General features: G+C 59.7%; 1 protein-coding gene across 2 annotated transcripts in view; it reads left to right on the forward strand.

Moving 5' to 3' along the window:
• The window catches only part of AGAP3 (ArfGAP with GTPase domain, ankyrin repeat and PH domain 3), a 148,072-nt gene extending 134,901 nt beyond the window's left edge, over positions 1-13,171 (forward strand). For both annotated transcript variants that reach the window (XM_040590530.1, XM_040590528.1), the window contains exons 14-18: positions 8,881-9,035; positions 9,569-9,659; positions 10,015-10,237; positions 11,312-11,567; positions 11,854-13,171. In XM_040590530.1, coding sequence (XP_040446464.1) covers positions 8,881-9,035; positions 9,569-9,659; positions 10,015-10,237; positions 11,312-11,567; positions 11,854-12,081 — 953 coding nt within the window. In that variant the 3' untranslated portion in view covers positions 12,082-13,171. The remainder of the gene's footprint in view (positions 1-8,880; positions 9,036-9,568; positions 9,660-10,014; positions 10,238-11,311; positions 11,568-11,853) is intronic.
• Positions 13,172-15,825: the final 2,654 nt, after the last annotated feature.

The raw sequence follows: 15,825 nt of genomic DNA on the forward strand, positions 1-15,825 counted from the left end.
AGCAATTGAATCTTAGTTGTTCTGAAGTATCATAAATCAAACGAGCTGTTGCTTTTTTACATGGTCGCATGTTAAAGAGAGCGCAGTGTCAGGTTGCTAGGGAGCATCAGCAAACTATGGCAAGCGTGGTATTGGGCTGCCGGGGATGTCACCAAACTGGAGACTATGGCTCAGGCTGTCAGGGAGCACCCACAGGCTGGCAAATGTGGTGTCAGGCTGTCACGGGATGTTGCAGCAGAAATGCTCGCAGCAGAAATGCTCATCACCATGGTGGGGTTGCAGCATCAGCCTGCAGGGACCATCAAGAAAATCTGTTCAAGATCAAAGCCCAGCAAAGCGCTGTGGCCAGGAGTGCCCTGTCCTGCCACAGACAAGCCCAGAGCCCCCGCTGCAGCTGTGTCCCCTCCCTGCCTGGAACCCCAGGCTCCTGTTTTGGGCAGCCAGGAGGACCCTGGGAGCCACCAGGCATGTCTGATGGCAGGAGCACCTTTGCGACGCTCCCTACACTAGCATCCCCATGGCTGCCAGAGCTCCAGGGATAATGAACTTCTCATGTGCTTAAAGAGTGATGCAGGGTGCATGTCGAGAAGCTGACAGCCCCTTAATGTGCTTCTCAGTGGCGGCCAAACGACGCGGTTTTGTCTTTGTTTTTTAGTTTTAAAACCCACGGGAAATTGATGGCCAGTAAAGAGTTGTGTTGGGGCGATGTGCATGATTAATACCAACTGTCGGGGGCTGTCGGAGGCCAATATCGGTGAGCTGGGAGTGCGAGGCTGAGCTGCGCTTACCAGATTGCTGGGGATTCCAGCTGCTATTGCTCAGCTCCCGCCTGCCCCACGCAGCTTGTGTCACCCGTGCACTTCCTTCCACCAGGCCTCTTAATTCAGTGCTAACAAGTCACTCCTGCTCATTACAGACCCCGCGAGCTCCCTGCTGTGTCCTGGGTGGGAGGAAAGCAGCCCGTGCCTGGGCATAGCCATGCCACAGCTGATCCCCCATCTCCATCAGCTCCACACCCACCTCGTTCTGGGATTCCTGGGGGGCACCTCGTACAGCTCTGTGTTACCCCTCTGAGAGACCCTTGTGTGTACAGCCATAGCCCCACCGGTGTGTCTTGCAGCAAGCTTCCACATGCACTGTAAAGCCTGCACTGTCCCATGCCCTCCCTCATGTGCCCACAGCATCATCCCCTGCCCTGATGCATGCACGCATCCTGCATGGTCCTTCTGCTGCTTCCCAGCCCCACTGCACTGTCTGCACACACTGCACCCCATATGGCATCCACCCCATCATACACACAGAAATGACATGCTTGGTCCCTTGCAGTGACCCCCCCGCCCATCAGTCCCACAGGAGCACCTTCTCTTCCTGACATGCAGCCTCAACTGCCTTTGCTATTCTTTCCCGAATGTGCATGCATGTATGTGCATGCACCCGCACACATCTGGTACCCCACGGCATGCCCTCTGTGCGCAGTTGAGCTTGCCCATCTCTGCCAGTGCTGCTGCACAGAGCCCTCCCTGGCCCTGCCACCCCCAGCCCGCCATGCCCCTGTGGGCAGGGCAGGCAGCACGGGGTGGTCGGAATGTGCCAGCTCAGCTTGGGGCTCTCTGGGGTCTGGGGGCACTGGGACAGAAGGCACTGTGGGATCTGCATAGCAATGTTCTTGCTGTGGCTCTCCTGGTGGCTTGTCAATGTGGAGGGGGCCTGTCCCCATTGCACTAATACAGGTTAGGAATATTGGGTTTAATGATCTGCAAAATGAGGAGGCAGCGAGCTGACATTTACGAATGGTGCTGCATCCTTCTCTTCCCAGACGCCTGCTAATTTGTTGATATCCCAAACACCTCATAATGATGTGGTACAGTGGCAGCTTGCAAACAAGCATCCCGGGGCTGGGGGGCCTGCTGGCTGCCCTGCTTCTGGATACTCTGGACAGACTTGGCAGCACAAGAGCAGAGCTGTGGGCCAGGGACTCCCTGCGCTGAAGGCAGGACCAGCCCCTGGTTCCCCACCGTGCACCCCACACACTGGAAGCGTCCCCCCACCTCCTCCCACCCCCTCGCCAGGGCAGCCAGAGGCTGCACCTCTGCTATGCCAGCTCCAAGTGGGAGAGAGGACAGGAGCAGGAGAAGGGCAGTGCAAAGGGGAGATGGGATGTGACTGGAAGCTGGGGGACAGTGCAGGTGAAAGAGGGGACTTCTGCTTCAACAGCAGGACACAGCTCAGTGTGAGCTCCGCTGCTCTTTTTACTGAGATTGAACGGGATCCTGCTCTGCCTTCCTGAACCTGCTGGGATGTAGGGAGAGGCGTCCCACATGGTCCTGCGTGCAGGGCAGGGGCTGCGTCTCATCCCACCAGGGAAGGAGCCAGCTGGGGAGCTGGCTGGCATGGAGGACTCTCTGTTCCTGGTGTGCTGGCATGGAAGTGCTCCTGACCATCCCTTGTGCTGAGCTCCCTCCTGTCCAGCCCGCTGGGGTGGGAAGTGCTGCCCTGTGTCTTGCAGGCTGGCGTGGGCGAGTTCTATCTAGTGTGGGAAGAGAATTGCAGCCCTGTCCCTCACGATCCTGCCGTGCTGGGTGAGGAGCATCACTCCACATCTCCCAAAGTGACTAGAGGGGCATTGCTCCATCTTCTGCGTCCATTCCCCGCAGAACTGCTTTGTGTCATGGTAGGCATGCAGCCTGCCCTGTGTCACTGCTTGTGCTCTGAGAGTGCTGCCCCAACCTGTGCAGGGTCACCTTGGGTACCTGTGTGGGATGTGGCCAGCCTGTCCCACTGCAGCTCTCCAGGGAGACACACTGCCCTAAGGTTTCATGCCACACCCCAGGGAGAAGCAGGGTGTCCTTGGGGAAGGAGGTGGGACGTGCCACTCCCTGGACTCCGTACAGTGGGGTCTCCAGGCTGGCCCCTTCTGCGTCGATGCGGCATGTAGTCTGAGCTCTTCACAGAGCAGGACAGAGCCCTGCGCCCAGCTGTGTGCTAAAGCTAAGGTGTTTTTAGCCACCCTGATGTACCACTTCTGCCCAAAGCTGTGCTTCCTCCCACTGTGAGCAGAGAGAATGGTCCTGGCACCAGTTGTAAGGGCAGCACTCCTGGGACACCACTGCTTCCCTTCCTCACCATGCTGCTTCTCCTCTCCAACGTCCTCTGCTGCTTCCACAGGTGACCGTGACACATCCACCAGTCTGCTGGGCAGCTCAGCCCTAGGGCACCTTTGGGCAGCAGAGCCCTGTCTCACCCTAGCTTCTTGGTGGGGCTCTTCGCTTACCCTCTTCCTTTCACTTTGTGCTGGTTCCTGGCAGCATGCACAGGGTGTCTCTGTTCACGCATTTCTTGCCAGCCCTGTGGAGCTCATCTGCTGCCCTAAGGAGATGCTTCCTCCCAAGGCGGCTTGTTGGTAGTGGGGGCTGCTGGCCTCCCCCCTCTCTAGCCCAGCAGGCTGCTGCAGGGTAATGCCGTGAGGGCTAATCACCTTGCTGCAGCTGCTGCAGAAGTCCTCAAGCCGCCTCAGCTTGGAGACTCAGTTGTGAGTCAGGTGTCTGAGTGCCGCACAGCCTGGGCCATCCCGGCTGCTGCGCAGTGCCCTCGCTAATTCTGCTCTCGTTTGGAGCACTCATTGCTGGGCAGCGTTGGAGCTGGGTCACGGGGTTAACGCCCATTAGCAGAGCCGGCTTGCACTGAACTCTGCTCAGCGACTCTTCACGGAGCTCAGTCTTTAAAACATCATCAAAAAATCATCAAGAGAGAGACAAGCGCGTTCATTTCCGCTGCCCACTAATTCTAATGGAGCTGGCGTAATGGACTCCCACCAGCACTCCTGCAGGCAGCTGCAGGGCCAGGGAGATGGGCTCTGTCTTCTGGCCCTGGGATAGCCCCTCTACCCTGAGGCAGCTGGAAAGGGGTCCCCATTCCTGTAGGAGTGGCTTCCTCCAGGACCTTAGCCCTGTTGAGTCTGAGCTGGCAAGCTCTGGGGCTCTTCTGGCCACCAGGGAGGAGGCTGTGCCCTACACATGGTGCAGGGAAGGGCATTCTGCCAACTCTGCTTCAACAGAGGTAGTCTGAATCCTTCTGCCTAGGTCATCTCCTTTATGCCACCCTTTCATCTGGCCAGAAATGCCCCTGCCCCATCAGACAGCTGTTCCTTTCTCCCCAGAAAGGTCTGAGAAGGCCCCATACTTTCCCTCAAGCTATGACTTGAGTCTGATTCAACTTGCGTGGGCCCCGAGGGAGCTCGGGAACTCACCCCAGATCGTCCAAGAAGCTGGGTCTGCACACTGTTCAAAGGCACTCCCAAGTCCTGGATTCCCTTCCCAGCTCTGCCAAACCCTGCATGCAAATCTGAGAGTGCGATCCCACAGGTCCCGCCTGCTCTCCTGCCATAGCCATGCTGCGCTCAAGCCTCCAAAGAGGTCTGGCCTTGCAGTGCCGTCCTGTGTTGCTGCAGGGAAAGGGAGGCAGTGATTCTGCTTGGGAAAGAAGCCTTAGTGTGGAAGAAAAGCTGTTGCCTTTGTTAGCTCTTCCCAGGCTCTGCTGAGAGCAACAGGCCCTTTGTTAGGAGTAAAGCTGGAATCCGTGAGGCACAAAGGAGGAAGGGGAATGGAGGCCCTGCGGCTTGCGAAGATGGTGCTGGAGCTTTGATCTGGCTGGGACTGCTGCCAGGGCTGGGACTGGGCAGCCCCAGGGCTCCGGGATGCCCCTGAGCTGTGGCAGTGGGACAGTCTGTCCAAGTGGGGCTGGAGCCTCAGAAGCCTTGCTGTTTGTCAGCAGACAGGTGTGGGCAGCCCAGCAGGGAGCCTGGCAGGAGGGAGCTGCCTGCCCTTCCTCTGTGAGCGTCCTGAGCTCACAGTGCACACACAGTACACACAGTGCCCCGAGCCCTGGCACAGCAACTGAGGTGGAGGGGCCGTGCCTTGGAGGAGCAGCAGCGTGCGAGCCTTGGGGCATGCAGGCGCTGCAGGCAGGCGTTTGCAGCCTTGTCCCTCCTGGGAAGTACGCTGGTGCAGGAAGGCTTGGACTGGGATTCCTGTGTGCATGGGTGTTGGAGAGGTACGGAGCAAGCAAGAGAAAGGAACAAGGATGATGGAGTCATGCGAGCCCATGGCAAGGATCCTCAGCGTGTGCCAGGGACTGTGCCAACCTGCTTGCTGCTGTTTTAGTGGCAGCAGAAGCGGCTCAGCAGCATGGAGCACTTGAAGCGCATCCAGTACTTGCCAGGTCCAGGCAACTGGCCTGGACTCTGCGGCACACTGACAGCAGCCACAGGTGGCTCAGACCAAGGGTGGGAGAGATTTAAGGAGAACAGGGCCCATTCTATGTCACGATGCCCCAGGAGTGGCTTTGTTGGTGGCTGCTCCAACAGTGTGGCCCGATCTGAGATCTGGGAACTGCAGCTGCTGCCTCAAGCACCTGGGCAGTTGCTGCCCCCAGGAAGAAGTGCTGCTTCTTCCTTCCTGGCTGTTAATCCTTCGCCCTGGGCAGCAGTCGATGCTGCAGCTGTCAGGGGCTTGATCCTCGCTCTCTTGTAGCCTCCACAGAGGTGGAAGGGGATGTCTCTCAGAACAGCTGGAGTGCTCAAGTCCCTGGACTGCAGGTCGTAGTGACAGGTTGGGGCGGTGGAAGAGGGGGGCAGCTGCTCGCTTGTGAGTGGGCTGGAGCTGAGCAGGGCCTGGGTAGTAGGTTCCCACATCGCCTGGCTGCTGGCTGCCATCAGTGGCTGGGTGCTCCCTGCCCATGCCCATGGTATGGCAGTGCTCACAGGGAGGATGGTGCCAGCTAGCCAAGAGGGCAGGGCTGTTAGCCTGGATGTTGTCTGGTTATTTCTTCTCCCAGTACTCAGAAATTACCAGCTGTGTGTTTTCCAAGAATCTTGTTTTTGAGCTGGGATTTGGTGTCCTTGGAGTCTCCACAGCAAACTTCCTTAGGGAAGAAGGCACGTTGACTGCAGGGAGCTCCCCAGAGCAGGGACCCTGGGGTCTGTTCTGCAGCTGAGAGCTGGAATAGGGCAAAGTGCTGCTGGGCAAGCTGGATGTCCCGGTTAGGCAAGTGCATCACAGTCCAGCAGCATGACTGACTGCCTGCACCCTGCAGCCTTGTCCTCCTCCTGATGCCCCAGAGTTTCTCATTCCTAGCAGGAGAAAGGCAGTTGCAGGCATCTTTCCCCAGAGGAAGGATCCCGAGCTGATTCTAGGTGACTTGAGTGAAACAGCCTCCCCTTCCTATCTGGGAAAGGCAAGCCAATTGATACTTCACCTGGAGAGCCAGCCATCCTGGAGTCATTCAATCCTCCTAAGGGCCTGCTGGTGTGAAGAGCAAGCCTTGCATTCCTGCACCAGTCCGTTTCATCAGTGCTGATGATCTCCAAGCCCCTGTGGCTACTCCTGGGATCTGTGCAGGACACACCATGGGGTGCTCTCAGCAGCAGCAAAGGGCAGGCATCTTCCCAGCCAGATGTCACTCACACTTTTAACCCCCATGACATGCAAGACCCTAAGCCTCCTGTGTGAGTGACACAACACTCTCCACCATGGCACAGTAGCCGGAGCAGCATTTTACCCTCGGGTTGTTCTGGGTTAAGTAGCTGGGTGTGATGGGAAAGAGAGCGGAGTGCCTGGTACTTGTTAATGTAGGTAGTGGTGCCTGTGGAGGAGGTGAGAACCTGGAAAGAGCACTTGCAAGAGAGGAAGGGCTGTGCTCTCCCACCCCTCGCATCAGAGCTGTCTTCCCTTGAGGAGACTTCCCGTGGCTGCACCCACTTTCTGAGAGTGTTTGTGGACACAGCCCTGCTCAGCCGGGGCCAGGCAGAGCAGCAGCATCTGAGGTTGGCAGTGCCCTTGATGGGACCCGGCTGATGGCCTCTGCACCTGTTTGTTAGCTCTGCTGGGGTGCTGCAAGCTGCAGCACGTTCCTCAGTCACTGCCCTCCTGCTGCTTCCCACCGCAGTAAGGGAATCCTCCAGACACAGCTTGCTGGGGGAGCCAGGCAGAGGAGAGGACCCCCTCCAGACACACTCTGTTTGCCTCCCCGCGTCTGCCCCAGCAGGCACAGACCCCACCAGGCTCGAGGCCAGCACGGCCCTACCTTGCTGCGGACCAGGCTGGGCCCCTCAGCCTCCTTGCTGTCTCTGGAGCTGTGCAGTTGACTCCCTGCTTTTAATAGAGAGCTGGGAAGGCACATTATGGAGATGAGGGTATTATTTGCATAACGCTAATTAGGTAATTACAAATCATTTTGCTATGAGCTGAAGCGTGTGCTGTGACATAACGTTTATTAGTCATTCCATTCAGGCCCCGCTTAGTTAAGTCATTTACTGCACTAACTACTGAAGTTGGCAATAAAAGGTAAATGCTGGTGCTTGGGTGCAAAGCTGAGGCCAGGCGCCCCATGTAAACCTGCGGCCCAGGGGCCCACTTGGTGCAGCCCGCGGCAGGCCAGAGCCCGCACTGGGAGGGAGTTATGGCACTCAGAGCAGTAGCCTGACAAGCCCACATCAGAGTGAGGAAAGCACATTTTAAGCCTTGGCTTTCAGCAGGCTCTTGGTTGTTTGGGGGCTGTTTTCTTAGGTCCGGGGGGCCTGAGGTGCTTTCACACATTTTCGCCATCCCACGTCTCTGCTGCTGGCTCAGCCACCCAGCGCAGAGGTACCTGTGCTCTGACACTCTCCCTGGAAACCCACCAGGCAGCCTGTGTTTGTAGGGATGCTAATGCTTCCATTTGTACCCAGCCTCTCAGTGCCTGGCAGCCTGAGCAGCCCTTGGGGCTCACCAAAAATATCTTCCCTGAAGATGGAAAGTCAGGAATTTGTCCCCATGTGTTTCACAGCCAGAGAAGTGCTTCAACATTGAGGCTGTATCCTCTGGGGTTGCTTGCGGGGCGCAGATGCCGGTGCTGTGTGGAGGAGCGGCTGAGGTGCCTGAGAAGCAAGTTGCCTGGCCCTGGCTTCCCAGGTGCTTTGCCCTGCGTGCGTCCCTGCTGCTGCCCCTGCTGCCTCATGGAAGCAGCTCCCCTTGGCCAGCTTCCATGAACCCCTGTGGCCACCAGCTTTGCAGGTTTGGGAGTCAGAGGCTGCCTGCCCAGCAGGGCACTGAGAGGTGGCAGGGCTGAGAATGGCATCACTCTTGCCTCTCCGTGCCTCCCGCCTGGGTCTCTGTGACTTAGTGCCGCTCTATGGGAAGACAGTGGCTGTGCCCCATCATGTGGGTCTGTGGAGTGCCCAGGCACTGAGGTCCTGCCACGTGGGATCCCTACCCTGCTGCGCTCCTCAGCTGGCGATGATGCCCCTTCTTGATGCATGGGACTGTGAAGAGCTGCCTTCGAGCTCACCACGAGGACACTCTTTGCATCTCCTGGTTCAGCTTGCAGAGCCTTGTCCCTCTAAAGCCACTTGTCAGCAGGCACTGAGTACTCAGTGGGGGTGATGGGACTGTTGGGGGACACCAGCTCTGCAGAGAAGCTTATTTCACTGCTCAAGAGGTCAGCAGCTTCCTCCGAGGGTGGGACATTCAGGGCATGGAGAGCAGAGTGCAGGCAGCATCCAGGAGTGCTACAGCCTCTTGGGTTTCCCAGCCCAGGATGGTGGGGAGTGATGAGGCTGCTGATGTTTGGTGTGAAAGGAAGGGCCAGCCCACACTAGAGGAGCTGGAGCACAAGGAGCTGTGTGAGCAGCAGGAGGGACTGGCTGGCGCAGAGCTCCAGTGCCTCCCTGCAGGCGCTCTCTGCCTGCTCTTCCCTGTCTTTCCTGCAGACCCCTGCTGCCAGCGGTCCTGCCCACACAGGGGCACAGCCATGGCCCACGGGGGTCTGTCTGTGTGCTCACGCCCTGCGAAGCCGGCAGACCTCCTCCTTCCCTGACACATATCATGGCACACCTTTCTTTTCCAGAACCAGACGAGCCATTTGAGTTCATTATCGTGTCCCTAACGGGCCAGACATGGCTCTTTGAGGCCTCAACATCAGAGGAGCGAGAGCTTTGGGTCCAGGCCATCGAGAGCCAGATCTTGGCCAGCCTGCAGGGCTGTGAGAGCAGCAAAAATAAGGTAAGAGGCCTCAGCTGAGTTCTGCTTTGTTCCCTCCTCTCTGGCATCTGCTTTGCTGTGTCCATCACTGCCTTAGCCTTCCCTCTCTGTCCAGGCTGGATCCCATCCTGATCCCTCTGCTCCCAGTCAGGGCTGAGTCCCATCCTTGGGGCTGTGCTGCACCCCTCCCCGGGTTTCCCGTCACCTCTCTGAGCTCCCTGTCCCCTCCCCAGCCTGGCTTGGGCCCCAGGAGCTCTCTGCATCCTGTAAGGGCTGAGTCCTGCACTGTCCTCCTTGGACAGCTCTGCCTTTCGCTCCGCTTCTGGCCCACCACCCCCTGCTCCTCCAGCACCCACCCAGCTACGGATCAGTCTTCCCTCAAGACCCTGTCCTTTGAGTCCCTGTGCTGGACACCCCTCCTGCAGCAGAGCCGGGGAGGGCCTGCGGGAGCCAGGTGCTGGCGGCCCCCCAGCAGGCTCCTGGGGTGGTGATGCGAGGGCGTGTGGCGGGGTGATTGCCTTGAGTAAGCGGGGACCCCGTCTGTTGTGTTTCAGGCTCGGCTGGGCAGCCAGAGCGACGCACAGGCCATGCAGGCCGTCCGCACTGCACGTGGGAACAGCTTCTGCGTGGACTGCGATGCACCGAGTAAGTGATGCTGTTGCAGTGGGAGGGAAGGGGGGGTCACTCATCCAGGGAGGGGAGGGGTCTCCACCCCAGCCACCCCCTCTCTTACCCCAAAGAGACCTACTCTGGGAGCTGTCTCGTCCTCTCCCGCAGTCAACCCGTTCTTGAGGGATGGGGTACGGATCCACCTGCACACTGCTCCGTGACCCCTTGCTAACCAGCCTGGGTTCCCTCCCTCTCTGTGCTGCTGGGACACTGGGCTTGGAAGGGCTCTGGTGGGCAGGTGCCTGCAAATATGGGTCTCCTGGATCGTAGGAGAGAGGCCGGTGAGTCTGCAGCGGTATTAACTCTTCCCCACTGATCTCACTGCCCTCAGATCCAGACTGGGCAAGCCTGAACCTGGGCTCCCTCATGTGCATTGAGTGCTCCGGGATCCACCGCAACCTGGGCACCCACCTGTCCCGTGTGCGCTCCTTGGACCTGGACGACTGGCCTAGTGAGCTTCTCATGGTCATGACAGCCATCGGCAACGCCCTGGCCAATGCTGTCTGGGAAGGAACAGTGGAAGGCTACTTCAAGCCCACCCCTGAGAGCAGTCGGTAAGTGGGATGGGGAACTGCAGAGGTGCTTCTCAGGCAACCACTCCAGGAGGCTTGTGGGCACCACAGGAGGTTGGAAGCAGCCATCCAGTCAGCTGAGCAGGAATCCTTGAGGTACTCCAGGGATCCTGCCTGCTCTCTGGGCACTGGAGGCCCCCTGCCACTGTCCTGGTGGGCCAGCAGGTCTTCATGGCCAGCCATGGCCGTGCAGTGGCTGCTGGAGCCGTCGCTGGCTGCAAAGCAGAAGGGGTTAACAGAGATGGCTTGGCAGCGTTGTGCGGGTCTCAAGGGTGCATCCCTTTCAGGCCCTTGTCTGTCCCTATCGAAGCGACTCTCCTGTCACTCATCCCAACAAGAGCCCATTCTGCAGCTTATCAACGGATAAGAGCGGGTCAGGGGGCGGCAGGAGTGAGCATGCTCCGCGCAGGGCATTGATGGCCGCCCGCCAGATGCAGATGGATAGAATGGCAGCAGATAGCGGCGGCACGGCACAGATCGATCCGCCGGCCCCGCAGCCCCAGGCGGGATGGACGCTGCCACAGCCTTTGTTTGTACCAGGCGAGACGGCAGCAGTGATAACATGCCTCCCGTGGCACTGGGCTGTCATGTGTGGCAGCTAACCTTTTCTTGCCGCTGGCCATGGCCCACACACAAGTATGGGACGGAGATAGTCCCCGCACTGCCACATAATGGGCACGCAGGGGAGTGTAGGGTCACCAACATGGAGGTGCAGGTGTCCCTTTGCACAGTGGCAGGTGTGGGTCTGGGTGTGGGACGGTGCTGCTGCTGCACATGCATGCATGTAAGTGCACAGCATACGCAGAGAGTGAGACAAGTGCATGTTGGGTATGAGTCTGGAGCACCGTGACAGAGCCCCAGTGACAGCCATGGGTGTGGGGGGACACAGCAGGGGAAGTGTCTGCAGCAGGGGCTTACGCAAGGCGTGCCAAATGCTCACTGCTAACACGGGGCGCATTCAGGGTGGCAGTGCCAGCATGCGTGCCCCTTTGCATGTGGGGCCCAGGAAAGCTGGCCCACCTGTGACAGTGACAGTGACAGTATCCCACCTGGCAGGGAGGAGAAGGAGCGCTGGATCCGGGCCAAGTATGAGCAGAAGCTCTTCCTGGCTCCTCTGCCCCAGTCGGACATCCCGCTGGGGCAGCAGCTGCTGCGGGCTGTGGTAGAGGATGACCTGCGCCTTGTGGTGACACTCCTGGCCCATGGCACCAAGGAGGAAGTGAATGAGACCTACGGGGATGGAGATGGACGCACAGCACTGCATCTCTCCTGCGCCATGGCCAACGTAGTCTTCACGCAGCTGCTCATCTGGGTAAGACAGGGCCCTGTAGGCTCCACCACAGTGCTTCTGGCCCTGCTCTGGTACAGCACTGCCCCACTCCCAGGTCTCGCAACACCCCTCATCCATCCCCCGTCCCGTGGGCTCCCCCACATGCCTCCTAGCACTGCCCTTCCCACCCTCCCATCTCCCTTTCCCTGCCCACCCCAGTGCCACAGAGCATCTCTGCCTCTGCCAGTGCTCTTGCTGTGCCACCCCCATGCCCATGGGCTGCATGGCACCCGGGTGCCACTGACCGGCTGCTTTCTCTCCTGCACAGTACGGGGTAGACGTGAAAAGCCAGGACGCTCGGGGCCTGACCCCGCTGGCCTACGCCCGGCGAGCTGGCAGCCAGGAGTGCATCGACATCCTGCTGCAGCACGGATGCCCCAGCGACAGTGCCGTCACCACGCTGACCCCCAGCCTGCCCCGCCGCAACACCAATGCCAACAACAATGCCTGTACCGTGGTGCCAGCTGAGCTCGGCTCCAGCCCCAGTGCTGTCTAGCTCCTCACGGGCCCTGTGCTCGCAGCACAGATGCCTTCCAGGAGACCAGGGCCACAGGAGCGGGTCTGAGAGCAGCACAGCCAGGCCGTCCGCTGTGCTCAGCCCCCACCAAGACCCCTGTTCTGGCCGGGAGGAGGCGGGGACCCAGCAGCCTGCTCCTCTGCGCTGGTTCCTGTGGACTCCTGTCATGCAGCTGGGTTGGGGGGGGAAGTTGTGCAGACCCAGCACTGTCAGCTTGCGGAGGAGCTCCCTCACAGTCACTGGGATGGGGGCTCTAGTACACCCCATTCTCACGACCGGTACAGGGGGAAGAGAGGCAAGTTCTCGGTGCCCCCCACCACACACATATAGATAATAGAGGAGCTGAAGGCAGTTCAGATGTGTGGCCTTCCTCTGCTGGTACCGAGGAGGGCGATTGCTGCACTTGCTGTCCCCAACAATAGGGCAGTTTGGGCACTGCCGTCCTGCCCTCCCTCCTGTGTCGGCCTTGCTATGCACCCCTGGTGCACTGAGGAGGTGAGGGGCAGCAGAAGGTGCATGTTACTCCACTGCACCCCAGTGCTTCTCTCTGCTTCTGGCTGGTGCAGCGAGGGATCCGCTCGCTGGTACCACTCCCCATGTGCTGATGCAAAGGGAGCAGCTCTCCCACGCAGCCCCTGGGCAAAGGCCTCTCCAGCCTCCCTGGTGCCATAGAGGAGGAAGAGGATGATCACCCCAGGATCCCCAGCTGTGTCTGTCTGTCTGTAGAGTCACTGTCCTTCCAGGTTCAAGCCCCAAAGCCATACACAGTGTCTCCATCAGAGCATCCCTGCTGGCTCCCGCTGCTGCCCAGGTGGGGCTGGTCTCCGGCTGAGCAAGAGGAGAGAGACGAGCATCTCCCTTTGGTTTTGGGCCAAGCCTGCAGCTGAGCGCTGGAACCCCAAGGCTTTGGACGCTGCTGTGGAACGTCTCTGTCACTTGTGTATAAAATGTACATTGGAAATATTTATATGGACACTCTGTATATACTGTTTCTTTGCCATGAGTTGCCCTGTGTGTGTTATCTGCAGCCAAGGAGATAAAGGCCAATAAAGCAACCCACCTCCTGTCAGGCCAGCTTTTCTGTGTGCTGCCTTTTGGGCCTCCAGTGCAGCCTCCAGTCTGCTGCTTGCCTGCCCTGTGAGGCTGGTGCATTTTCATCCCAGACTGACAAGCGTTCGGCCGTTTCTCCTCCCGCTTGGGAGTTGGTAACAGCAGTCCTGTGCCGAACTGGGCATGGCAGACTGCTGGGATGGGGAGAGGAGATGTGTCAACCCCAGACACTGTGGGACAATCAAGGAACACAGCCTCGGCCAGAGGGATGCGCGGCTGTGGCGGGATCAGAGGTGGGCACAGCAGAGGTGCGTGCTGCGCAAGGGATGTGCCAGGTCAGAAGTGCTGGGGCCAGCTGGGCCCTGTGCATGATACAGCGAGTTTGAAGCCGAGGGGGGGAAAGCAGAGATGGGCAGGGACTGGTGGGCTGTCCTGGGAGCAAGGTGCCCGGCTGGTTTGCTATGGCAAAAAGGTTGCTGCAGAAAACTGAGGGGTCATCTAGTCCCAAGGTGCAGACAGACCCCAGGCAGTGAAGGGAGCCAGGGGTCTCTGCTCTGTCATCCCTGACCCCACGTGCTTCTCCTGGCTTTTGGCAGAGCAAAGCCTCACTGCTGCTGATTTTCTGCTGGCTGTGCCCAAGGCCGTACCACAAGTGACACTTTGGGGATCCAGTATCCCCTCTTGCCATGCCTGGGTCCAGGCTCTGTGCTGCATTGGCACTGGGCACGGGGCTTGGTCTCCAAGCCTGTGTGGAAGTGCTGCAAGGAAGGGAGGCACCAAGATGCCCTGCTCTGCCTCCGGCCCCCCACCTGTCACAGGTACTCCTCAGCAGCCCCCTTCAGACCTTGTTGCCTCCTCCCCATGCGCCTGCCATGGCAGAGGGCTGCCACACCAGTGGCTGCAGATGGTGGCCCCAGTCCCTTACATCATCCCTGTGTGCTAGTTGCGTGTGCCAGCATCGTGGTCCCCATCCAGGTCGTAGTCCTGGTCCCAGCCCTCCCCACCTGTGCCCATGTCTGCCCCCCATTCCCCATCCCCTCTCCCTCACGGTGCACATTGGTGCCCCCGCACTGGCACCGGCCCCAGCCTGGTGCTGGGTTTGGTTAATTTCCTGGCGACTGCATTAGCAGGAATGGAAGCCGAGGGACGGCAGCTCCTCTGGGGCCCATTAATCATCCCCCTCAGACAAGCTGCCTTGATTACAAGTGGCAAGAAATTCATTAGGGCTGCGGCTCTGACAACTTTTATCTGCGCGGCTGGATCTGACTCATTAGGCAGCCAAATTAAAGCCATGATGGGCCCTGATGAAATTCACTGCTTGTTTATCTTGTGCGATCTGATACATCTGCCCATACATCATCTCCCGTGCGGGATCCCGCCTGGCCCAGCCCCGGCGCCTCCCTTCCCATCCCAGCCCTGCCCTGACACGCTGGGGCACCCCCAGCCCACAGCGCAGCCGGGACCCAGCCCCGGGTCAGGGACTCCACTCGAGCCCCTCACCTGCCCCCACGCTCTGCCTTTGGGGTGGCCCCAGGGCTGGGACTGGGGCAGCAGTCGTGCCCATAGGAGCCACGTGAGGAGAGCCCTGGGGCCACGTGGCCCCGAGCAGCCCCTCCTGAGCCACACAGTGCCCATGGGGTTGTGCAGACCCCTCAGGGCACCCACGGCCCTTGCCAGCTCCCAGCAGTGCGCAGCCTGTGGCAGCAAACCCAGGGTCCTGCTGTTCCCGCATCTTGCAAACGGGTGCTGGGGGTCCAGGGGCTGCTCCTCTACCTGCGCCCAGGGAAGGGAGCGGCAGCAGCTTCCCCGTGGGCTCTGACGTGGTCCCGAAAAGCCAAGACAAAACCCTTCTTCTCCAGCCCATGAGCGGGCAGGCAAGGCCATCCGGGGCTGCTGGCATGGTGGCGGCCCTGGTTTCCTTAAGGGAAAATACCACCCCATACCAGCATGCTGGGCACAGGTGGCCTCTGGGTTGCAGCCCACCATTCCCATCCCCAGTAAGAAGGTGTTGCATTGAACAAGCGTCCCTGTTAAGAAAAATGGCGTGCCCCGATCCGGCCATGAGGCCTGGCCCCAGCAGCACCCCCTCCCTGCCCCCCCTCCATGGTCCAGCACATCTTGGTGCCAAGGTGGCCCGCAAGGCTTCATCAGTCCCGGGCCAAGACAGGCTGGGGCAGGAGCTGCTGTGTCCGTGTTCAGGCTGGTGCCACAGAAGGCACAGGCTGACCCTCCACTCCGCTCTATGCCACAGGAGCGTGCCGAGGCAGCAGCCGAGTGGGGCTGTACCTGCATGGCACAGCCCCTCGCAGCAGCAGCACCATGAGGGCCCTGCCACAGCCAGCTAGCACCACTGAGCTGAAGCAGTGGCTGAAGTGGGGTGTGGGTGCTGCAGGGCTGGGGCATGGGATTCAGATTCATGTCATAAGCACATCCAGGGTGTGCAGCTCGAGGCTGGAAACCAGCTATGCCACAGATCAATAACACTTCCCAGAGAGCCTGGGCACAGCAGACCACACCAGGACAAGCACCATTGGGCACAACTCGCAAACAAAGCCCTGTGGGCCCTCTTGCAGCCCTAGCTGAGCTGGCACAGCCTCCGGGGGGTTATGCAGGTGGGCAGCAGCCATAGTGTCGGGCAGTACTACCCAGCCCTGAGGCAGCTGGGACCACACG

Source organism: Falco naumanni, chromosome 4, assembly GCF_017639655.2.
Source record: "Falco naumanni isolate bFalNau1 chromosome 4, bFalNau1.pat, whole genome shotgun sequence".
NCBI classification, from domain to species: domain Eukaryota; kingdom Metazoa; phylum Chordata; class Aves; order Falconiformes; family Falconidae; genus Falco; species Falco naumanni.